The sequence below is a fragment of the Clinocottus analis genome, unplaced genomic scaffold, assembly GCF_023055335.1.
Source record: "Clinocottus analis isolate CAN_PGR_092001 unplaced genomic scaffold, fCliAna1.0.p SCAF_21, whole genome shotgun sequence".
Taxonomy (NCBI): domain Eukaryota; kingdom Metazoa; phylum Chordata; class Actinopteri; order Perciformes; family Cottidae; genus Clinocottus; species Clinocottus analis.
The window spans coordinates 1,024,576-1,047,977 of NW_027175943.1; the positions used below are offsets into that span (position 1 = coordinate 1,024,576).

At 41.3% G+C, this 23,402-nt stretch overlaps 4 protein-coding genes across 4 annotated transcripts; 3 read left to right on the forward strand and 1 right to left on the reverse strand.

Moving 5' to 3' along the window:
• Nucleotides 1-2,637: 2,637 nt before the first annotated feature.
• Nucleotides 2,638-4,210, forward strand: LOC137792417 (C-type isolectin Sp-CL4-like). Its single transcript, XM_068588083.1, has 6 exons — nucleotides 2,638-2,784; nucleotides 3,004-3,122; nucleotides 3,203-3,327; nucleotides 3,442-3,579; nucleotides 3,672-3,780; nucleotides 3,992-4,210. The coding sequence occupies exons 2-6, from the start codon at nucleotides 3,050-3,052 to the stop codon at nucleotides 4,057-4,059; spliced, it is 513 nt and encodes a 170-aa protein (XP_068444184.1). The 5' UTR covers nucleotides 2,638-2,784; nucleotides 3,004-3,049; the 3' UTR covers nucleotides 4,060-4,210.
• Nucleotides 4,211-7,004: 2,794 nt separating this feature from the next.
• Nucleotides 7,005-8,521, forward strand: LOC137791983 (C-type isolectin Sp-CL4-like). Its single transcript, XM_068587281.1, has 6 exons — nucleotides 7,005-7,095; nucleotides 7,315-7,433; nucleotides 7,514-7,638; nucleotides 7,753-7,890; nucleotides 7,983-8,091; nucleotides 8,303-8,521. Exons 2-6 carry the CDS (start codon nucleotides 7,361-7,363, stop codon nucleotides 8,368-8,370), a joined length of 513 nt encoding a protein of 170 aa, XP_068443382.1. The 5' UTR covers nucleotides 7,005-7,095; nucleotides 7,315-7,360; the 3' UTR covers nucleotides 8,371-8,521.
• Nucleotides 8,522-11,112: 2,591 nt separating this feature from the next.
• LOC137791984 (C-type isolectin Sp-CL4-like) lies at nucleotides 11,113-12,732 on the forward strand. Its single transcript, XM_068587282.1, has 6 exons — nucleotides 11,113-11,330; nucleotides 11,550-11,668; nucleotides 11,749-11,873; nucleotides 11,988-12,125; nucleotides 12,218-12,326; nucleotides 12,514-12,732. The coding sequence occupies exons 2-6, from the start codon at nucleotides 11,596-11,598 to the stop codon at nucleotides 12,579-12,581; spliced, it is 513 nt and encodes a 170-aa protein (XP_068443383.1). The 5' UTR covers nucleotides 11,113-11,330; nucleotides 11,550-11,595; the 3' UTR covers nucleotides 12,582-12,732.
• Nucleotides 12,733-16,936: 4,204 nt separating this feature from the next.
• Nucleotides 16,937-22,594, reverse strand: LOC137792338 (acidic leucine-rich nuclear phosphoprotein 32 family member B-like). The gene is made up of 7 exons (XM_068587976.1): nucleotides 22,415-22,594; nucleotides 20,745-20,894; nucleotides 20,171-20,293; nucleotides 19,690-19,885; nucleotides 19,493-19,590; nucleotides 18,546-18,609; nucleotides 16,937-18,443 (listed from the first exon to the last, which is right to left on the reverse strand). Exons 1-7 carry the CDS (start codon nucleotides 22,466-22,468, stop codon nucleotides 18,358-18,360), a joined length of 771 nt encoding a protein of 256 aa, XP_068444077.1. The 5' UTR covers nucleotides 22,469-22,594; the 3' UTR covers nucleotides 16,937-18,357.
• Between the last annotated feature and the right edge of the window lie 808 nt (nucleotides 22,595-23,402).

A 23,402-nucleotide genomic window follows, 5' to 3' on the forward strand; every position in this document is an offset into this window, starting at 1 on the left:
ACATTTCACTGCGTCAGCATTCTGTGTGCACGAACCTCTTTCAAGGAAAAGTTTCATAGGTTTCTAAATGTCTCTTGTAATCAATAATCCAATGAACACACACAATCCTACAATTAAATGATGTGTATATATGTTGTATGTTTCTATGCAAGAGCTAAACGTCCCACCTGTCCTCAGCGTGAGTTCTCAGTTCGGCCACTAGGGGGCACAACAGACTTCCAGACAGACTTTGAATACTACTCTGTATTTTACTAAGTCTCTGTTAGGACTAGTGACCCAAAGGGGAAAAACAAGACTCAACCGGTTGCGGGTTAAAAACGACCTGTTTTGAAGTTTTAAAATCTAGGTGAAAGTTGAGGCTATAAGTTGAGACCTTTTCTTTCTTTGACAGTGTGGGACAGTCTTTCTTACTCCGTCACCATGTTTCTCCACATTTCACACACACACACACACACACACACACACACACACACACACACACACACACACACACACACACACACACACACACACACACACACACACACACACACACACACCCCTAACGACTGCACCTGTGCGAGAAAAACAGATACATTTTTGGCGGGAATCTTCTTTTTTTTGCCCTAGGGGGGAGAAACTCCGCCCACATTTAGCAGGGGAGGTGAAACATGCAAAGGGGGTTGCTGAGGAGTTCTCCCAGCATTACACTGCAGATACATGCAACTCAGCATCTTCCTGAGGACAACGAGAGCAACAGGAACAAAAGGATGGCGGCCATGGAGGCTCTTCAGCACACCCTTGATCACGCAGGTGGAATAGAGGAAGATGTGTCTGAAGATGAAGGCCATCCTCAGTTAGATTTTTTTCACTTTGCCAAGCCATTAATATATATATATATATATATATATATATATATATATATATATATATATATATATATATATATATATATATACACACACACACACACACACACAAAGTTAAAATGTGCCTTAAATATTTGAAATGCTTAAAATGGCTTATTTTCCTGTGTTCCCAGCAGAGTGACTCCTTTTCCTAGAGGATTTTTTTTAATCCATCCTATTTACTTGAAACTCTGCGTACATGGTGGTCTGTTCCCATCTATGTCCCCTTGTAAGTTTCAGTCTCCTAGCTTAGAGCATACTGTAGATATGGTTTGGGTACAAATGAAAATTTCTGCCATTGTGGTTAGAAGAATTTTACAAAATAGTCGGCTGTAATAATTTAGTATGAATGGCCGTTTTTCAATCATAAGGATACTGCCTTACTCCTAATTTTTGCTGACGCAGTCCTCGTGTTGTCCTCTAAAATTGTTTGAGTCTGTAGGATAGTACAGTTTGAATGTAGAAGAACAGAAATGCTTCACGTGGATTATATTATTGTAGTTCACCTCTAAAAGGAAAAGGATGTTTTTTTGTTGAAAATATGCGCATTTGCTTTCTCTCAGAGTGTAAGATTAGGCAAGGCAAGCTTTTTTGTATTGCACATTTATACAGCAAGCCTACATGCACCTCAAAGCTCACCGATTTACATGTTATGGAATTCTTTAGCAAAAAACCCCTTGAAACATGGAGAAGATCCACTTTGCAAGCATCTGTCAGATTGCTGCCCCGTCCTGATACGCATTTTCATGAAATTTAAGATATTTATTAAGACATGAATAACGCTCCTGGCCACAGGTTGTCCCATCCCTGTGTAGTGCACTCATGAGTACCACATTATTTCCTTTATTTGGCACATCGAATACACAAACTTTCCCAGTTGGTCTTGGAACCGGCTGGAGTCTTTTGGCCATCTTGATCACTTGTGATAAGTAACCACACAGGCAAAGCTATATTCATTGCGTAGTGGGTTGTACAGTGTGTGGTCATTGAAAACGTGTTCTGATACATCGTATTCACAAATAATGAGCCAAAGGGCCATGAATCTGAAAAAATTGTTACTGGTATCAATTTTCTTGGATTAAAAACCCCCAAATGCAGCGGGTCCACCAGACCCATGAACGCGAACACTGCTCCAGTCGACCCTGAGAGAACATGAACCAACGCAGCATTCAAAAGTTCATTTAGACCTTCAGTCTGTTGAAGGATATTTGCCATCCACACCCTTCAACTTTAAATATTGAGTGTTGCTAAACTGTCTTTCCTGCTTCTTATCGTCATGAACTGCTTCTAGCTCTGAAAGTCTTAATATATTAAGGGAGTGAATTCAAATGTTCTTTAAACATTTATCAGGCCAGAGGTGATGTCACTCACCTGAAGTGAACTCAATACAGACTTCATCGTGTCAACAGAGGGAGAAAGACTCTGTTAGGGATGGTATTCAAACAAGAAAGGGTCACTTCTGGGTCAGAGAGCTGGAAAAGACCCAAACTGGACTCAACTGGGTTTAGGCTGAATTAGCTCTGACATAAAGAAATACATTTACAGTACTTCTGTATTTTATGTGACCAGAGTATTCAGAGAATGTTGTTGCTGAAAACACACTGAAAGGGACAGTTTGGATATTTTGACATCAGTCTCTGGGGAAACAACAGAAGCTCAACTCGGCTGAAGAGAGTTTCTGATGAATTTTGTTCTCAGTCCTGAAACAAGAGTCTGTCTCTCAGAGACATGGGAACGCTTTGTGACTGTTTATTCTGATAATCACATGGAAATGATCCATTTGGGGACGTTGGGAGAACATTGACATTGTCCACAGGGCATGAGAGTTGAGTATAAGAGAGAGAAGAAGATCCACCTGACAGTCAGACGAGCAACGAGAAGCCAGAACACATCTGTGGTGAGTAAACTTTACAGAACACAGGAGTTGCTGGTCTGACGCTGCCTCCATCACTCAGTTTGTCTCTTTCATTAGTAACAGATAGAGGCATCGGTCAACCAGCAACTCTGAGTTCTGAGAGAGAAAATTACTGTTTTTGTTCTTGGAGAGATGAGATAATGTTATCTTAACCACATGAAGCATTTCTGTTCTTCTACATTCAAACTGTCACATGTCCAGGTCGTATTCCAGCTGAGGAGCATTAAGAGTTATTGAGGTCTGAGTCATGCGTCCAGCTGTGTTCACTGCTGTCCTGCTGTTGGTGGGCATCATCAGCACAGTGACAGAAGTAAGCGCCGGTAAGTACACGACTACCAGCTAAATATTACTCAACTAAAACTAAATAAACTTGTTCATGAATGCTCTTGTGTTCCTACAGTTAATCCTCAGGAGATATGCACAAAGTTGAAAGGTTCAGCATGTGACGAACCTGGATGGATCCGCTTTGGAGGCTCTCGCTGTATGAAATACTTCAGGTTTCTAACAACTAACAAGGACGCAAAGGTGATAAAATACACACACAGACACACACACACGGGAGAAAAAATATGAATTCATCCTTTTCATGTCTTATATGTTCTGGTGAAGACTAATATTCTCTCACATTTCTGATTTCAGGAGCGCTGCAACTGTATGGACAGTGACCTGATGTCAGTACTCAATGAAGATGAGAACCATCAAGTGATGTGTATGAGTTATTATTATCGCAATCCTTTTAAGCCTGCATCTTTTTGGATTGAAGGCAAAAAATCCGGGGTAAGCATTGACGTGTCATTGACCCTGGTGGACGATACATGCAGCAGAATGTGTCACATGTCATCACTGATCCTCACCTTTGTGTTCTTCAGGATGTGTTCAAGTACCCGGATGGAAGTGAACTCGAGTACACTAACTGGCATACCGGTGAACCAAACAATGTGAAACAACTCCATACCTGCATCGAGGCAAATTTTAGGAGTAAGGGAACATAGATTATATAAAAATATCTTTTGAATATGAAAAACTGTCACTTTTTTTATATAAAGTTCTCATACAAACAAGTTTCACCAGCCTGTAGATTCATGAGACTTTCATCACTTTAGGACTAAAATGTTCCTTCATGAAGTTCATTATCTGTCTGCTCACAGCAGGAAATGTAAATATATAATCAACCTTTTCCTGTTTCCAGAGTGGGGAAAGTGGAACGATGCCGGCTGCTCCCTGAGGAGAGACTTTGTGTGCGTGAAGAGAGAGTGATCATCAGCAGCTGATGTTTGCTTTCAGGCTGTCCATCAGTGTGGACATGGACAGCTGATCAGCTGAGCTGCAGCTGGACCAGTCTGCTTCATGACAACCTGCAAACACAAGCTCTTAACTTTACTGCAACAATAAACGCTTCAGCATTCAAGTTCCAGCGTCTTGTTTCATTTGTTCAGGTCGAGCAATATGAGTGTTGAAATCTTGCCCAAGTTTCTTTCCAACATAAACGTGGGACAACAGCACATTTCACTGCGTCAGCATTCTGTGTGCACGAACCTCTTTCAAGGAAAAGTTTCATAGGTTTCTAAATGTCTCTTGTAATCAATAATCCAATGAACACACACAATCCTACAATTAAATGATGTGTATATATGTTGTATGTTTCTATGCAAGAGCTAAACGTCCCGCCTGTCCTCAGCGTGAGTTCTCAGTTCGGCCACTAGGGGGCACAACAGACTTCCAGACAGACTTTGAATACTACTCTGTATTTTACTAAGTCTCTGTTAGGACTAGTGACCCAAAGGGGAAAAACAAGACTCAACCGGTTGCGGGTTAAAAACGACCTGTTTTGAAGTTTTAAAATCTAGGTGAAAGTTGAGGCTATAAGTTGAGACCTTTTCTTTCTTTGACAGTGTGGGACAGTCTTTCTTACTCCGTCACCATGTTTCTCCACATTTCACACACACACACACACACACACACACACACACACACACACACACACACACACACACACACACACACACACACACACACACACACACACACACACACACACACACCCCTAACGACTGCACCTGTGCGAGAAAAACAGATACATTTTTGGCGGGAATCTTCTTTTTTTTGCCCTAGGGGGGAGAAACTCCGCCCACATTTAGCAGGGGAGGTGAAACATGCAAAGGGGGTTGCTGAGGAGTTCTCCCAGCATTACACTGCAGATACATGCAACTCAGCATCTTCCTGAGGACAACGAGAGCAACAGGAACAAAAGGATGGCGGCCATGGAGGCTCTTCAGCACACCCTTGATCACGCAGGTGGAATAGAGGAAGATGTGTCTGAAGATGAAGGCCATCCTCAGTTAGATTTTTTTCACTTTGCCAAGCCATTAATATATATATATATTAATATATATATATATATATATATATATATATATATATATATATATATATATATATATATATATACACACACACACACACACACACAAAGATAAAATGTGCCTTAAATATTTGAAATGCTTAAAATGGCTTATTTTCCTGTGTTCCCAGCAGAGTGACTCCTTTTCCTAGAGGATTTTTTTTAATCCATCCTATTTGCTTGAAACTCTGCGTACATGGTGGTCTGTTCCCATCTATGTCCCCTTGTAAGTTTCAGTCTCCTAGCTTAGAGCATACTGTACATATGGTTTGGGTACAAATGAAAATTTCTGCCATTGTGGTTAGAAGAATTTTACAAAATAGTCGGCTGTAATAATTTAGTATGAATGGCCGTTTTTCAATCATAAGGATACTGCCTTACTCCTAATTTTTGCCGACGCAGTCCTCGTGTCGTCCTCTAAAATTGTTTGAGTCAGTAGGATAGTACAGTTTGAATGTAGAAGAACAGAAATGCTTCACGTGGATTATATTATTGTAGTTCACCTCTAAAAGGAAAAGGATGTTTTTTTTGAAAATATGCGCATTTGCTTTCTCTCAGAGTGTAAGATTAGGCAAGGCAAGCTTTTTTGTATTGCACATTTATACAGCAAGCCTACATGCACCTCAAAGCTCACCGATTTACATGTTATGGAATTATTTAGCAAAAAACCCCTTGAAACATGGAGAAGATCCACTTTGCAAGCATCTGTCAGATTGCTGCCCCGTCCTGATACGCATTTTCATAAAATTTAAGATATTTATTAAGACATGAATAACGCTCCTGGCCACAGGTTGTCCCATCCCTGTGTAGTGAGCTCATGAGTACCACATTATTTCCTTTATTTGGCACATCGAATACACAAACTTTCCCAGTTGGTCTTGGAACCGGCTGGAGTCTTTTGGCCATCTTGATCACTTGTGATAAGTAACCACACAGGCAAAGCTATATTCATTGCGTAGTGGGTTGTACAGTGTGTGGTCATTGAAAACGTGTTCTGATACATCGTATTCACAAATAATGAGCCAAAGGGCCATGAATCTGAAAAAATTGTTACTGGTATCAATTTTCTTGGATTAAAAACCCCCAAATGCAGCGGGTCCACCAGACCCATGAACGCGAACACTGCTCCAGTCGACCCTGAGAGAACATGAACCAACGCAGCATTCAAAAGTTCATTTAGACCTTCAGTCTGTTGAAGGATATTTGCCATCCACACCCTTCAACTTTAAATATTGAGTGTTGCTAAACTGTCTTTCCTGCTTCTCATCGTCATGAACTGCTTCTAGCTCTGAAAGTCTTAATATATTAAGGGAGTGAATTCAAATGTTCTTTAAACATTTTCCAGGCCAGAGGTGATGTCACTCACCTGAAGTGAACTCAATACAGACTTCATCGTGTCAACAGAGGGAGAAAGACTCTGTTAGGGACGGTATTCAAACAAGAAAGGGTCACTTCTGGGTCAGAGAGCTGGAAAAGACCCAAACTGGACCCAACTGGGTTTAGGCTGAATTAGCTCTGACATAAAGAAATACATTTACAGTACTTCTGTATTTTATGTGACCAGAGTATTCAGAGAATGTTGTTGCTGAAAACACACTGAAAGGGACAGTTTGGATATTTTGACATCAGTCTCTGGGGAAACAACAGAAGCTCAACTCAGCTGAAGAGAGTTTCTGATGAATTTTGTTCTCAGTCCTGAAACAAGAGTCTGTCTCTCAGAGACATGGGAACGCTTTGTGACTGTTTATTCTGATAATCACATGGAAATGATCCATTTGGGGACGTTGGGAGAACATTGACATTGTCCACAGGGCATGAGAGTTGAGTATAAGAGAGAGAAGAAGATCCACCTGACAGTCAGACGAGCAACGAGAAGCCAGAACACATCTGTGGTGAGTAAACTTTACAGAACACAGGAGTTGCTGGTCTGACGCTGCCTCCATCACTCAGTTTGTCTCTTTCATTAGTAACAGATAGAGGCATCGGTCAACCAGCAACTCTGAGTTCTGAGAGAGAAGATTACTGTTTTTGTTCTTGGAGAGATGAGATAATGTTATCTTAACCACATGAAGCATTTCTGTTCTTCTACATTCAAACTGTCACATGTCCAGGTCGTATTCCAGCTGAGGAGCATTAAGAGTTATTGAGGTCTGAGTCATGCGTCCAGCTGTGTTCACTGCTGTCCTGCTGTTGGTGGGCATCATCAGCACTGTGACAGAAGTAAGCGCCGGTAAGTACACGACTACCAGCTAAATACTACTCAACTAAAACTAAATAAACTTGTTCATGAATGCTCTTGTGTTCCTACAGTTAATCCTCAGGCGATATGCACAAAGTTGAAAGATTCAGCATGTGACGAACCTGGATGGATCCGCTTTGGAGGCTCTCGCTGTATGAAATACTTCAGGTTTCTAACAACTAACAAGGACGCAAAGGTGATAAAATACACACACAGACACACACACACGGGAGAAAAAATATGAATTCATCCTTGTCATGTCTTATATGTTCTGGTGAAGACTAATATTCTCTCACATTTCTGATTTCAGGAGCGCTGCAACTGTATGGACAGTGACCTGATGTCAGTACTCAATGAAGATGAGAACCATCAAGTGATGTGTATGAGTTATTATTATCGCAATCCTTTTAAGCCTGCATCTTTTTGGATTGAAGGCAAAAAATCCAGGGTAAGCATTGACGTGTCATTGACCCTGGTGGACGATACATGCAGCAGAATGTGTCACATGTCATCACTGATCCTCACCTTTGTGTTCTTCAGGATGTGTTCAAGTACCCGGATGGAAGTGAACTCGAGTACACTAACTGGCATACCGGTGAACCAAACAATGTGAAACAACTCCATACCTGCATCGAGGCAAATTTTAGGAGTAAGGGAACATAGATTATATAAAAATATCTTTTGAATATGAAAAACTGTCACTTTTTTTATATAAAGTTCTCATACAAACAAGTTTCACCAGCCTGTAGATTCATGAGACTTTCATCACTTTAGGACTAAAATGTTCCTTCATGAAGTTCATTATCTGTCTGCTCACAGCAGGAAATGTAAATATATAATCAACCTTTTCCTGTTTCCAGAGTGGGGAAAGTGGAACGATGCCGGCTGCTCCCTGAGGAGAGACTTTGTGTGCGTGAAGAGAGAGTGATCATCAGCAGCTGATGTTTGCTTTCAGGCTGTCCATCAGTGTGGACATGGACAGCTGATCAGCTGAGCTGCAGCTGGACCAGTCTGCTTCATGACAACCTGCAAACACAAGCTCTTAACTTTACTGCAACAATAAACGCTTCAGCATTCAAGTTCCAGCGTCTTGTTTCATTTGTTCAGGTCGAGCAATATGAGTGTTGAAATCTTGCCCAAGTTTCTTTCCAACATAAACGTGGGACAACAGCACATTTCACTGCGTCAGCATTCTGTGTGCACGAACCTCTTTCAAGGAAAAGTTTCATAGGTTTCTAAATGTCTCTTGTAATCAATAATCCAATGAACACACACAATCCTACAATTAAATGATGTGTATATATGTTGTATGTTTCTATGCAAGAGCTAAACGTCCCACCTGTCCTCAGCGTGAGTTCTCAGTTCGGCCACTAGGGGGCACAACAGACTTCCAGACAGACTTTGAATACTACTCTGTATTTTACTAAGTCTCTGTTAGGACTAGTGACCCAAAGGGGAAAAACAAGACTCAACCGGTTGCGGGTTAAAAACGACCTGTTTCGAAGTTTTAAAATCTAGGTGAAAGTTGAGGCTATAAGTTGAGACCTTTTCTTTCTTTGACAGTGTGGGACAGTCTTTCTTACTCCGTCACCATGTTTCTCCACATTTCACACACACACACACACACACACACACACACACACACACACACACCCCTAACGACTGCACCTGTGCGAGAAAAACAGATACATTTTTGGCGGGAATCTTCTTTTTTTTGCCCTGGGGGGGAGAAACTCCGCCCACATTTAGCAGGGGAGGTGAAACATGCAAAGGGGGTTGCTGAGGAGTTCTCCCAGCATTACACTGCAGATACATGCAACTCAGCATCTTCCTGAGGACAACGAGAGCAACAGGAACAAAAGGATGGCGGCCATGGAGGCTCTTCAGCACACCCTTGATCACGCAGGTGGAATAGAGGAAGATGTGTCTGAAGATGAAGGCCATCCTCAGTTAGATTTATTTCACTTTGCCAAGCCATTAATATATATATATATATATATATATATATATATATATATATATATATATATATATATATATATACATACACACACACACACACACGAAGTTAAAATGTGCCTTAAATATTTGAAATGCTTAAAATGGCTTATTTTCCTGTGTTCCCAGCAGAGTGACTCCTTTTCCTAGAGGATTTTTTTTAATCCATCCTATTTGCTTGAAACTCTGCGTACATGGTGGTCTGTTCCCATCTATGTCCCCTTGTAAGTTTCAGTCTCCTAGCTTAGAGCATACTGTAGATATGGTTTGGGTACAAATGAAAATTTCTGCCATTGTGGTTAGAAGAATTTTACAAAATAGTCGGCTGTAATAATTTAGTATGAATGGCCGTTTTTCAATCATAAGGATACTGCCTTACTCCTAATTTTTGCCGACGCAGTCCTCGTGTTGTCCTCTAAAATTGTTTGAGTCAGTAGGATAGTACAGTTTGAATGTAGAAGAACAGAAATGCTTCACGTGGATTATATTATTGTAGTTCACCTCTAAAAGGAAAAGGATGTTTTTTTTGAAAATATGCGCATTTGCTTTCTCTCAGAGTGTAAGATTAGGCAAGGCAAGCTTTTTTGTATTGCACATTTATACAGCAAGCCTACATGCACCTCAAAGCTCACTGATTTACATGTTATGAAATTCTTTAGCAAAAAACCCCTTGAAACATGGAGAAGATCCACTTTGCAAGCATCTGTCAGATTGCTGCCCCGTCCTGATACGCATTTTCATGAAATTTAAGATATTTATTAAGACATGAATAACGCTCCTGGCCACAGGTTGTCCCATCCCTGTGTAGTGAGCTCATGAGTACCACATTATTTCCTTTATTTGGCACATCGAATACACAAACTTTCCCAGTTGGTCTTGGAACCGGCTGGAGTCTTTTGGCCATCTTGATCACTTGTGATAAGTAACCACACAGGCAAAGCTATATTCATTGCGTAGTGGGTTGTACAGTGTGTGGTCATTGAAAACGTGTTCTGATACATCGTATTCACAAATAATGAGCCAAAGGGCCATGAATCTGAAAAAATTGTTACTGGTATCAATTTTCTTGGATTAAAAACCCCCAAATGCAGCGGGTCCACCAGACCCATGAACGCGAACACTGCTCCAGTCGACCCTGAGAGAACATGAACCAACGCAGCATTCAAAAGTTCATTTAGACCTTCAGTCTGTTGAAGGATATTTGCCATCCACACCCTTCAACTTTAAATATTGAGTGTTGCTAAACTGTCTTTCCTGCTTCTCATCGTCATGAACTGCTTCTAGCTCTGAAAGTCTTAATATATTAAGGGAGTGAATTCAAATGTTCTTTAAACATTTTCCAGGCCAGAGGTGATGTCACTCACCTGAAGTGAACTCAATACAGACTTCATCGTGTCAACAGAGGGAGAAAGACTCTGTTAGGGACGGTATTCAAACAAGAAAGGGTCACTTCTGGGTCAGAGAGCTGGAAAAGACCCAAACTGGACCCAACTGGGTTTAGGCTGAATTAGCTCTGACATAAAGAAATACATTTACAGTACTTCTGTATTTTATGTGACCAGAGTATTCAGAGAATGTTGTTGCTGAAAACACACTGAAAGTGACAGTTTGGATATTTTGACATCAGTCTCTGGGGAAACAACAGAAGCTCAACTCGGCTGAAGAGAGTTTCTGATGAATTTTGTTCTCAGTCCTGAAACAAGAGTCTGTCTCTCAGAGACATGGGAACGCTTTGTGACTGTTTATTCTGATAATCACATGGAAATGATCCATTTGGGGACGTTGGGAGAACATTGACATTGTCCACAGGGCATGAGAGTTGAGTATAAGAGAGAGAAGAAGATCCACCTGACAGTCAGACGAGCAACGAGAAGCCAGAACACATCTGTGGTGAGTAAACTTTACAGAACACAGGAGTTGCTGGTCTGACGCTGCCTCCATCACTCAGTTTGTCTCTTTCATTAGTAACAGATAGAGGCATCGGTCAACCAGCAACTCTGAGTTCTGAGAGAGAAGATTACCGTTTTTGTTCTTGGAGAGATGAGATAATGTTATCTTAACCACATGAAGCATTTCTGTTCTTCTACATTCAAACTGTCACATGTCCAGGTCGTATTCCAGCTGAGGAGCATTAAGAGTTATTGAGGTCTGAGTCATGCATCCAGCTGTGTTCACTGCTGTCCTGCTGTTGGTGGGCATCATCAGCACTGTGACAGCACTAAGCGCCGGTAAGTGCACAACTACCAGCTAAATACTACTCAACTAAAACTAAATAAACTTGTTCATGAATGCTCTTGTGTTCCTACAGTTAATCCTCAGGAGATATGCACAAAGTTGAAAGATTCACCATGTGACGAACCTGGATGGATCCGCTTTGGAGGCTCTCGCTGTATGAAATACTTCAGGTTTCTAACAACTAACAAGGACGCAAAGGTGATAAAATACACACACAGACACACACACACGGGAGAAAAAATATGAATTCATCCTTGTCATGTCTTATATGTTCTGGTGAAGACTAATATTCTCTCACATTTCTGATTTCAGGAGCGCTGCAACCGTATGGACAGTGACCTGATGTCAGTACTCAATGAAGATGAGAACCATCAAGTGATGTGTATGAGTTTTTATTATCGCAATCCTTTTAAGCCTGTATCTTTTTGGATTGAAGGCAAAAAATCCGGGGTAAGCATTGACGTGTCATTGACCCTGGTGGACGATACATGCAGCAGAATGTGTCACATGTCATCACTGATCCTCACCTTTGTGTTCTTCAGGATGTGTTCAAGTACCCGGATGGAAGTGAACTCAAGTACACTAACTGGCATACCGGTGAACCAAACAATGTGAAACAACTCCATACCTGCATCCAGGCAAATTTTAAGCGTAAGGGAACATAGATTATATAAAAATATCTTTTTTATACAAAGTTCACATACAAACAAGTTTCACCAGCCTGTAGATTCATGAGACTTTCATCACTTTAGGACTAAAATGTTCCTTCATGAAGTTCATTATCTGTCTGCTCACAGCAGGAAATGTAAACATATAATCAACCTTTTCCTGTTTCCAGAGTGGGGAAAGTGGAACGATTTCGGCTGCCATTGGAAGAATGACTTTGTGTGCGTGAAGAGAAAGTGATCATCAGCAGCTGATGTTTGCTTTCAGGCTGTCCATCAGTGTGGACATGGACAGCTGATCAGCTGAGCTGCAGGTGGACCAGTCTGCTTCATGACAACCTGCAAACACAAGCTCTTAACTTTACTGCAACAATAAACGCTTCAGCATTCAAGTTCCAGCGTCTTGTTTCATTTGTTCAGGTCGAGCAATATGAGTGTTGAAATCTTGCCCAAGTTTCTTTTCAACATAAACGTGGGACAACAGCACATTTCACTGCGTCAGCATTCTGTGTGCACGAACCTCTTTCAAGGAAAAGTTTCATAGGTTTTTAAATGTCTCTTGTAATCAATAATCCAATGAACACACACAATCCTACAATTAAATATACACACTCAGGTTTTGTTACATCCTGTGATAAAGTTTTCAGTACTTGGTTGACACTAAGTGTCTGAAAGGCTGTTGTGCCCCCTTGTGGAGCTGCAGAGGAAGAGGAGATAAGAGATAAGCAGTTCATTGCAGACCATATGAGGAAGAAAGTAAACTGTTTCAGTCCATTTCAACTTCATTAATACGGTCGACTATTTTGTCCAATTGTCCCAACCAAAATAGCAGAAATGTTCACTTTCACCAAAACCATATGTCCAGTGTGCTCTCGGCGAGGAGACTGAAACTTCCGAGGAGACATACATGGGAACAGACCACCATGTACGCAGAGTTTCAAGCAAACTGGATGGATAAAAAAAATCCTCCAGGAAAAGAGGTCACTCTGCTGGGAACACAGGAAGATAAGCCATTTTAACTTCTGTTTTCTTTTCTCCCTGTCAGTTTACTTAGTCTGATTTTTGAATATTTAAGGGAACTCTAAAAAAGGGCAATCTCAGCTCTGTAAATTTGTGTGAGGAAAGTCAGTACCTTTATAATCGAAAACGGCCGATTACACTAAATTAATACGGCCGACCATTTTGTCCAATTGTCCTCACCAAAATGGTAGAAATTGTCATTTCTACCGTAAACCATAAATACAGTATGTGGGCACATACATGAGAAAACACAGACAGATCATTACTGTCTGATAATTAAAAAGAATGCACAATCATTTCCATTTTCATACCAGTGACCAAGAATTTGAGAAGGTTCTGTAGTCAGATTTTCAGCTTCCTCGCTCAAATGCCAGAACTCTAACTAACCAACCCTGCTGGCAGAACTTGTCCCAAATGACATTTTTAATATTTCCCGCCAATTTTTTCGTGAGATTTTTATACTTTAAAATCAAGGTAGAGATGTGGGTCCTATTCACATTCAAATAGGGCCTTCTGAGTATGAACTACCTAACATTTAGGGCCAAGCAGCAAGTTGAGGCCAAAACAGGCCCAAAGGGTCAAATTGGACCTTAATTCCCTCATTTTTTCAATATTTTTCGATCAATGTAAAAATGGGTTTCTGCATCTAACACGGCGGTCACTCCTGAGCTATTATCTCAGGCCACATTCACACGTGGTCGAGTATTTATGGAAACAAATATTTCTGCCCCTCCGTTTTCAAAAATAACGTCGTACACACATGATCGTTTTCCAAAAGGTTTCTGTTGACATGAACCCGCATGAACACGCCACCAAACACGCAAACAGAGTTTTCATAGAGCTCCGCTTTGGCCGGAGTTCTTAGAAATGATCGTTTTCCGTGATAAAATCTCTGTTTTCGTGTCAATGAAAAGCCAAACCGCATGAATATATATGTGTTCTCCCCTCGTGTAAACGGGGCCTTGTGATCCCAGAGTAAACTAGAAAATTTCGCAAGAAATTTTGAAAGTGTGGCTACTACTGCCGTAAGACGTCGCAATATATAGCTTTTGTTTCTGACGCCCGTCTCTCCTCCAAAGCACTTGAGTTGGTTTGTGTGTTAAACTGATTGGCTGATATGAAGCACCTGTGTGGTGCCGTCGTCATGGTGACCAAGTGAGCGCCAGCAGACTGATTAGAGGCAGACTGGACTGTGGACTTAAGGAAATAAACTACTGAACGTCCTGAACACACACAAACGTATATGAAATATCATATGACCTTATTAATGATCACAGTGTTGACAACTACACAATATAAAACACACGTAAACGTCTTTGTGTGTGAGTTTGTGTGTGTGTGTGTCTGTTTGTGTGTGTGTATGTGTTTGTTTGTTTGTTTGTTTGTTTGTTTGTTTGTGTGTATGTGTGTCTGTGTGTGTGAGACAAACAGACAGAGAGACAGAAGTCATCTGTGTTGTGTGTGCGTGTGTAAGTGTCTGTTAAACTGCCCTAACGAGAACACCTGTGGGTCGTTAGATCAAAGGTTGCCATAGTGATGACTTCAAAGGGACTTCCTTACGCTGAGCTTAATAGACCTAAATGCTGTGGAACTCCTTTCAAACTATTTTAAAAAAAATGGTACTTTAAAAGCCACTATTGCTTCGATATCGCATATTGAGCGTTAGGAAGACCTGATAAACAGATACTGTGACTGGTGAGTCTGTACGATAAAACATGTGTCTGTACGGGCGATTTACAAATCAGGTACGAGCTTCAGGGGAGAAGTGGTTTTGGAGGGAGATTTAACATGGCGGTGGATGGAAGAGCGAGGTGGACTTGCTCTCACATTCAGTCCGATTTCAAGACATCTGAATCTGTTGGATTCCTATCGACCGCAGTTTATGACAGAAGACAAGATTTCCAACGTTTTGAGCTATAAATTATGCCCAAAGAGTACACGGTACGGAGTTTACGGCAAATTTAAAAAAAAAATTCCCACAAGAACTGACGTCGCTCTGCCCTCTCAGTATGACATCACACACTCTGAGCTGCGCAATACACACTCATGTAAAAGAGAGAAAAGGCGGGAAAAAAACATAACTAAAACTAAAACAATTACATGAACACTGTACTAGCTATCAAAAAATGTCCAATTAGGCAAATGAACTCAAGCCTTTTGTCGACGTTTTAAACTTTAATTTATTTCTCTACCTCCTATTATGGCGAGTCACTATGGGCACAAAGATGAGTGTTTTTTTGCTTTTTTTGTGGCGAAACCCCATTCAAAGTCAATGGAAAAATTTCTCGCGGTTTTGCGATTTTCGGGAAAACGGCCGGGCGAATCTCTTAGAAAAGTCATAGCTCACGATTCCCGTGCAAGCCGCACGTTTTGATGTATTTTGACGCATGTGCTGGCAACGCTGTGGGAGGAGTAGCGGTCCAAACTTTTGATAATAATAAGCAATAATAAGCCCGCAGGAGAACATAAAGTTGGCTTGCAGCATGGGGTCTATGACCCCATGCGGTTGAAGCCACACTTAATGATAAAACTCACCCATTTGGCTGTAACGCCTCGGCCTTTAGTCTCAGGTAAGTCCTCTGTGTTCCTGCACTTCCTGGCCCCGTCGTTGTCCCTGGTTGTGAATTCCCTTCACCTGTGCTGCCTTCATTGTTTACACCTGTGCCGCATTCCTTCCCATTGCATTGAAACCCTGTTTTTTGGGAAAATATCAGGATTTGCTTTCTATCCGAGTGTAAGATTATTATTACAAAATAAGGTTCAGAACTAAAGTAGGATCTCTCTTAAATTAGAACTAATATATAATTGCTTCTCAAACTCAAGTGCAGAACAGCGCATACATCTTTTTGACTAAATTGAAAGTATAAACGTCATCTGGTCACATGCGATCAGATTTATTTTATTCTGAATATTCCCTGTCCTCGTAATCCTCTTCATGATTCATTTGGTTTATTTTCTTTGTAGTAGTTTAAAAGTGTAGTAGGCTCATACATATTTCATTTATAAAGAGCTTGATCATTTTATTTGTGTGTATATGAACATTTCCTACGTCCTGTTCCTTGTATTTGTCGGTTATTGCCTGTCGCCCTCTGGTGGACAAACTCCGCCACTGCAACACTTCGTCCTAAAGTTTAGTTAACATGGTTTTTCTGTAGAAAACTTGACTCTTAGTCGGCGATCTCGCTCGTCTGGAGGGTTGGACCGACAACAGCTCTCTAAATCTTTTGTTTCTTAAACTATTAGTCACTAAAATGTCCTTGAAAAAGCTTCTGCTATGAACAGATTTATGTAGATTACGGCTAAGAGACCTCATATCCTTCTTTTAAAAACCTATGGAGGCTTCAGCCTCTTCGCCCTTTATTTTCTGATGCGGAAGTTGCATGTTTCTTTAAATTAATGCATATTATCTTCTACAAGTTTGTAATCTTTTCCCAAGAAATGACAAACTCTAGACGTAAATACAGATCCCATCTCTTTACTGCAGCTTGTTGTTTGACAGATGTGTGGACGTTGAATCCGCTGCAGACTTCAAGGTCAGCAGTAACACAATCAGACAGAGAGGAGAGACAACGGGAGCAAAATGTTAAGATTTTATTTACAAAGTCCTTTTTGTGTGTGTGTTTTTTTGTTTGTTTTTCCTTTAACTTACAGAAAGTAAAAAAGAAAAGAAAGAAAAGAAAACAACGTCAAACTAGTTGGTGTGAGTGTGGAGGATCGACTGGATCTCTGAGCAGAAAAAGAGAGAGAGAGAGAGAAAGAGAGAGAGAGAGAGAGAGAGAGGGAGTTGAAGCGAAAGAGAGAGAGAGAGAGATGAAGAGATTCCCCGGACAACCATACAAAATTAAACAAAAAAAAAACAATTTCTCTGAAAAAATATTTCTTTTAAAAAGCTCCGTTGGCAAAAGAGAGAGAACACAGTTTGCCCTGAGCGCGCTCGGCCCTGAAGTGGGGGGGGGGGGGTCCTTTCTGACCACGATGGACTGTCCGTTGATGACATCACAGAGGCCGTCGTGATGTCACAGACGCTGGTTCGCCCCAGAGCTGTGATGTCAGAGGAAAGGTGGTTTGAAGAAAAAAAATTGTAAAAAAAAAGGGGGAGGAGTTTGGTTTTTGGCATTTGAGTTTCCAAAGTAATTGCCGTTTCCTCCCATGAGCCTCTTGTGTTCCGGCTCCTTCCACAGACTCAAAACTTGTCGTTTATTTTTTTTTTAACGCTCCGTTGTTTACAAAAATATTCATTCCATTGTCACGAAAATATATTGAATATTGCAGATATAACTCAAGGTGACTTTTTTTTTTAAAGCTTCTGGTGACCGGAGATGCGTTCACTTGTTACCCGTTTGAGTAGGAATTCTTTCTCCCCCAGGCCCGAAGTCAGAATCTACAAAATCAATAAGTTTAAACATTAAGAGTTTAAGAGGCGTTTGTGAAAATTACATTTTAATCGCAATCAGTTCATCAAAAATTATATAAAAACCGGTTAATATTCTTGGGAAATTATTCTGCTGATAAATTCAACAATACAGAAATTCTGCAAACAAAAAAAAAAACACAAAAAAACTCGCCGGTTCCTGCTCCTAAAATGTGAATTTGTTGATTCTCTTTAGTTGTTTCTTTCCCCGTGTGCTGAAAACAAAAACATCCCATCACTTCCTGCTCCGAGAAAAAACATTTTTATAGACGACAACCGTCGGAAATCCGGACGAAAGGAGAGTTTGAGTCACAAAAAACGCCCAAGAAAGCAGCCAGGAGCTTTTCTGAGGGGGATTGTGTCCTGAGGTGTTGAGGACATGATTTCTATTAAAGAAAGAAAACAGATTGTGTTTTTTAGGTCTGGGGGAGGAGCCGAGGGCTCGGTGGGAGGAGACCGGATTCACAAATGGAACGCAGCCCGGGAGTCGAGTGGGAGGGGAGGAGGGCGAGCACTGGTTGGGGGAGATGGGGGTGGGGTCAATGGACGAGAGGTCAGAGTGGGTGATGATGGGGTTTGTGGGTCCTTAATCATCATCTTCATCGTCGTCCTCGTCTTCGTTTTCAGGCTCCCTCTTCCTCTTCTCTCCTTTAGCCGGAGACGAGTCCTCGTCTGCAGGACATCAGCGTGAGATTGTGATTCATTTAAAAAGAGACAAGTTCCTCTCAAACAGTAATTATTTTAAAAAGGAGGAGGAGCCACTCTGTTACTGACCGTCGTCATCATCGTCTTCCTCGTCGTCGTCCTCGCTGTCCACGTCTCCGTTCACCTCGCCCTCCTGCGGGAGAGGAAGTGAACATTCACGCAGCTCAACGGGATCAAAACATGAACACACACCAGAAAGACGCAGGAGCAAGTAACTTAAATCAGAATGTAGCTTAAAGTAACTTAAATCACACTGTAACTTAAAGTAACTTAAATCACACTGTAGCTTAAAGTAACTTAAATCACGCTGTAACTTAAAGTAACTTAAATCACACTGTAGCTTAAAGTAACTTAAATCACACTGTAGCTTAAAGTAACTTAAATCACACTGTAACTTAAAGTAACTTAAATCACACTGTAGCTTAAAGTAACTTAAATCACACTGTAGCTTAAAGTAACTTAAATCACACTGTAACTTAAAGTAACTTAAATCACACTGTAGCTTAAAGTAACTTAAATCACACTGTAACTTAAAGTAACTTAAATCACACTGTAGCTTAAAGTAACTTAAATCACACTGTAGCTTAAAGTAACTTAAATCACACTGTAGCTTAAAGTAACTTAAATCACGCTGTAACTTAAAGTAACTTAAATCACACTGTAGCTTAAAGTAACTTAAATCACACTGTAGCTTAAAGTAACTTAAATCAGATTGTTGTTGGTCATGATGCCTTCAGGCTCCACAGTAAAAACCTCATTGGGCGACGAGTTCATTTTAATCCTGTAAAAATGTAATTTCTCAAAATGTATTGTTGTACTTTAGTCCAAATAAAGACAAAAATAAAAAAGCGAATGAAAATATTTTACACAACGAAAAAATAAAACATTCTCAGTCTCAAGACTGATACATACTATATAAATAAATACATACACACAATAATAAATGTAATACTTGACGCTGGCCCTTTAATTCAAGGAGTCATTAATTAAACTGAAACCTTCATCGTTGGCCTCACCTCTTCGTCGTTACTGTCGTCATCATCGTCTTCCTCTTCGGCCACTACGTCCTCCTCGTCTTCTTCCTCCTCTTCCTCAAAGTCCTCCGACTCGCCCTCTGCAACGCAAAAAAACCCAGAGGGACATTTCAGGCGAGGTTCTCGTCTTGCTTCATGAGGACGTTTGATTCAATATGAAAAGAGTTGTCGTTTATTACCCAGGCCCTCTTCATCGTCGTCGTCCTCCACGCCATCTCCCTCGCCGTCGGAGTCGGACGCCTCGCAGTCGTCGATGTCGTAGCCGTCCAGGTAGGTGAGCTGTGGGAGGAGCTTGAAGATGGACTCCCTGTAGTCGGCCAGGTTGGTCACCTCACAGTTAAACAGGTCCAGGCTCTTCAGCTGGGGCAACTTTTTCTGAGGCGAGGGGGGGGGGGGGGGTGAAGCGACGTTAACCCAACGCAGGAGGAACAGGCAACAGAAATTACCCAGAATGCATCGGTGTGGAAGGTTACAGCCTCCTCATCGTCACTCCTCACACCCTGGTGGAGGTTTTCACTACTTTCCGGTGTTTCTACTCCCGTTTCTTTTGGGCTTAAATTGAACAAAAGGAATATCAAATCTGCTTCCCGCGGTGGAAAGCCCACAGAGGTTTATTAAAACAACATATTCTCAGTATTCTGGCGCCGTGACTCCACCCACCAGCGGCTCCAGGGTGCTGATGTCTTTGAACTTGTTCCCGCTGAGGTTGAGGTGCGTCAGGTTCACCAGCCGCTCGGCCAGAACCTCCAGACCGCCCGATATCCTGTTGTCACTCAACTCCAACTGCAGGAGGAAGAGAAGGAGGAGGAGGGTTTATGTCACTTCCTGGTGGAAACAAATTAGCAGCTGCAGACACATTAAAGTGATTTTTAATAACAATAATTGGGATCAAAAGAGTTTCTGTTTTCTATCTTAATTACTTGTTTAAAAGTCAAACTGTTAGAATCTGATAATCCTTCATCAGTCCCACAGCGGAGAAACGTACAGAGAGAATGTTGGTATGTATAAACTAGTATTATGAGCACTAAAATAAAATGGTAAAGAATCCAAAATATCTTAGACAATCGTTTGATTTTAAAAATAAACATTTATACAGATGCCTGTATGTATGCTGCTTATACTTTGAACCTCTTTCTTTTAAAGGCAGATTCATTATTTCAAACTCAGCGTAAATGAACGTCATGAACACATGAATATAACACATTCACAGGACTTTGACCGCTGCATTTCTCACCTTTTTGAGTTTGTCCAGCTTGGGGATGTCTGCTACACTGGTCAGGCCGACGTTGATGAGGCTGAGCAGCTCCAGGTTGGAGAACTCTTCTGTGATTCCTTCAATCTTTCCTTCGCCGGAGCGACAGTTGTCCAGAACCAGCTCCTGCACCTGAAGAAGCAGAAGGCAGTTTTAAACATTTTTATTGCAGAGTACAAGTTTTTACACACACACACACACACACACACACACACACACACACACACACACACACACACGTATATACACAAAGATTCTTCTCATGATTATTTTAAGATATTAAAACGTCCCACACTTATTTAAAATTGATTATTAAGTATTCAGCTGCATTCATACACACCGGTAAAGCAATATTAAATCTGAAAAAAAAGGATAATATTAAATTAATAAAATAGTGCAATGATCTGTAACAGTGGTAAAAACAACAGCCGGAATAATTTCCATGATGAAGTGCATAACATATTAGATAATGGTATCAAATACATATGCTAATGAGACCAAACCTACAGGCTGCAACAGCAGCACTCATCCTCCCACGAGGACGCGCACTAGCGCGAGAGCGCGCAAGAGTTTTCCCGGCCGCGACTGTTTATAAACCCTCGACACGTGTGACGCCGCGACGCCACTTTCCCTCACCAAATCAGCCGTATTATTATAGAGCAGCTCATACAGGAGTGCGAAGGGAAGCAACTCGGTTCTTTGTAGTTTAGTTTTTTTATGAATTGATGCCACTTTAGCACAACAAGCGAAACGGCGAAGTAGCCGCTTTAGCACGCGGGCTGCGCGCCCTCAACAGCGCGCTGGGGCTCCGGCTAATCCCCGGAGCGGCGACGATAACAACGGCATTAAAAAAAAAAGATTATTTAAAAAAATATCCTTTTTTTTTTTTTAACAACTTAAGAGTCACGTCAGAAAGCTAAAATATGATGTTGGTTGTAGTTTAAACTAATAAAAAAAAATTAACTGCGAGAAAGATAAAAAAAAACAATGACGCATTTCCTGCATCGCACGAGCGTTAAACGTTAAAGAGAAATCGTGACGAGTCGTTTTTTTAAACGTACGAATATTTAGCTTTCTTTTTTACACATTACGTTCTCGTAAACTACGCGAATACCATACAATACGTTGTTTTCAAACGTGTAGAGTTACCGGTTTGGCTGAAAATATATATACGTAGATATACAAGTTAGAAATACTGCAGCTCCAGACATTAGCCGGGTCCGGGAGTCACGGATATATGCGTGTGTGTTTCGGAGCGCGAGCAGGAGGCGCGTGCAACTTTCCGTTTCAACACGAGTCGTTCATGTACGATAATTACATTGTTGTGAGCAGTTTGTGATGAAATAAGCTAAACAAAAAGGTGGACGTAAAACACGGAAACGAGGCGGTATTCGGCTACGCACTAGAGGACGCTCCGGTTGTAACGGAAAGGTCTTTTTGTGGTAGCCGTTGAGAACCGTTTCTAAACTTTACATCGGCTCGCTGCTTCGCGTTGGACGCTGAAAGGTTCACGTTACGAGTGAGCACTTTCCCCCTGCAGCTTGCAGACGTCCTGCCATGTGCTCGCCATCACCGATTCTCTCTCTCCACGCAGGTCAAGTTTGATGTAACGCTACGCCGATAAAACAACAACCTGAAAGCGGGCTACTCACTTCCGTCGGCGACCGGTGCCTCAGCTCTAAGGAGACCCTCTTCTTCATGTCCATTTTCCTCTGGTTTCGGCCTGAATTTGGGTCTCTGAGATGCGAAAAACTTGTTTCTCCTTCGAACCTCTCTATCTCTCTCTTCAGTATCAACACGCGGAAACCTGCGTGAAGCTTGCTAGAGTGAAAACGTAACGACTTCCGGGCGAGACTTGGAAAATAAAGTTCTCATCGTCTCGGCGGAAATTAATTTCGTGCATTTTCTGTGAATATTCCCAACACACACCATATATATAACGCCCACGATGTAACTGAGACTTTACATACGCGTTTCATGTTTGTAATATGTTACATATTTTTGTTGTGCGTATCGAGTTGTTTTAGTTTATGTCTTATTTTGAAGGCAAGCTATTGTATTTCCGGTCTACTCTGTTGTTCCGATCGAGCTTGACCAAGCGTATGAAACGTTCCCGTGGCGTGTGTGAAAAGTGGGTCAAGCCGTTTGCTGCTTTTAATTGTCCTCGAAAATGTACATATATCCCGCTGACCTCCCAAACAAATGAATAAAGCGAGTTAGTATTTCACACAATACATCGTGCTGAATTCAACAGGAAGTAATACCATATGCAGCTGTCACACAACACGTTAGCACTTATTTTTTTCATCACCATTTCTTTCACGTAAATACAAATTCCTCCTCTTCACTCTTCCATGACGCTGGATTTTCACCTGTAAACAACAATAAAACATCACACAAAACGACACGCGTCATTGGGTGGATTTTTATACCACATTAATGACACATATACTTTATTTCTCCCAAAAAAGGTCACATTTTGCTGCTCGTGCGGGGTAAAGTTCGATTTCTTTTAGGATCACTTGAACGCCTCATATGTAAATTTGCGAAAGGAGGGAAACCAAACGGCAGCGGGAGGGAAACGTCTCCACAGCGCCGGCGGCGGCCATTTTGGCTCATTGCACACGAAAAAAACAACAA

Bases quoted from the DNA above. Each gene is read 5' to 3' on its own strand.
- LOC137792417 (XM_068588083.1), top strand. From the start codon at position 3,050: ATGCGTCCAGCTGTGTTCACTGCTGTCCTGCTGTTGGTGGGCATCATC. The intron at 3,123-3,202 runs GTAAGTACACGA...GTGTTCCTACAG, and splicing joins AGTGACAGAAGTAAGCGCCG to TTAATCCTCAGGAGATATGC. The intron at 3,328-3,441 runs GTGATAAAATAC...TTCTGATTTCAG, and splicing joins CAACTAACAAGGACGCAAAG to GAGCGCTGCAACTGTATGGA.
- LOC137791983 (XM_068587281.1), top strand. From the start codon at position 7,361: ATGCGTCCAGCTGTGTTCACTGCTGTCCTGCTGTTGGTGGGCATCATC. The intron at 7,891-7,982 runs GTAAGCATTGAC...TGTGTTCTTCAG, and splicing joins TTGAAGGCAAAAAATCCAGG to GATGTGTTCAAGTACCCGGA. The intron at 8,092-8,302 runs GTAAGGGAACAT...TCCTGTTTCCAG, and splicing joins CATCGAGGCAAATTTTAGGA to AGTGGGGAAAGTGGAACGAT.
- LOC137791984 (XM_068587282.1), top strand. From the start codon at position 11,596: ATGCATCCAGCTGTGTTCACTGCTGTCCTGCTGTTGGTGGGCATCATC. The intron at 11,669-11,748 runs GTAAGTGCACAA...GTGTTCCTACAG, and splicing joins TGTGACAGCACTAAGCGCCG to TTAATCCTCAGGAGATATGC. The intron at 11,874-11,987 runs GTGATAAAATAC...TTCTGATTTCAG, and splicing joins CAACTAACAAGGACGCAAAG to GAGCGCTGCAACCGTATGGA.
- LOC137792338 (XM_068587976.1), bottom strand. From the start codon at position 22,468: ATGGACATGAAGAAGAGGGTCTCCTTAGAGCTGAGGCACCGGTCGCCG. The intron at 19,886-20,170 runs GTGGGTGGAGTC...CCCTCGCCTCAG, and splicing joins TCAGCACCCTGGAGCCGCTG to AAAAAGTTGCCCCAGCTGAA. The intron at 18,444-18,545 runs GTCAGTAACAGA...GATGTCCTGCAG, and splicing joins GGAAGACGATGATGACGACG to ACGAGGACTCGTCTCCGGCT.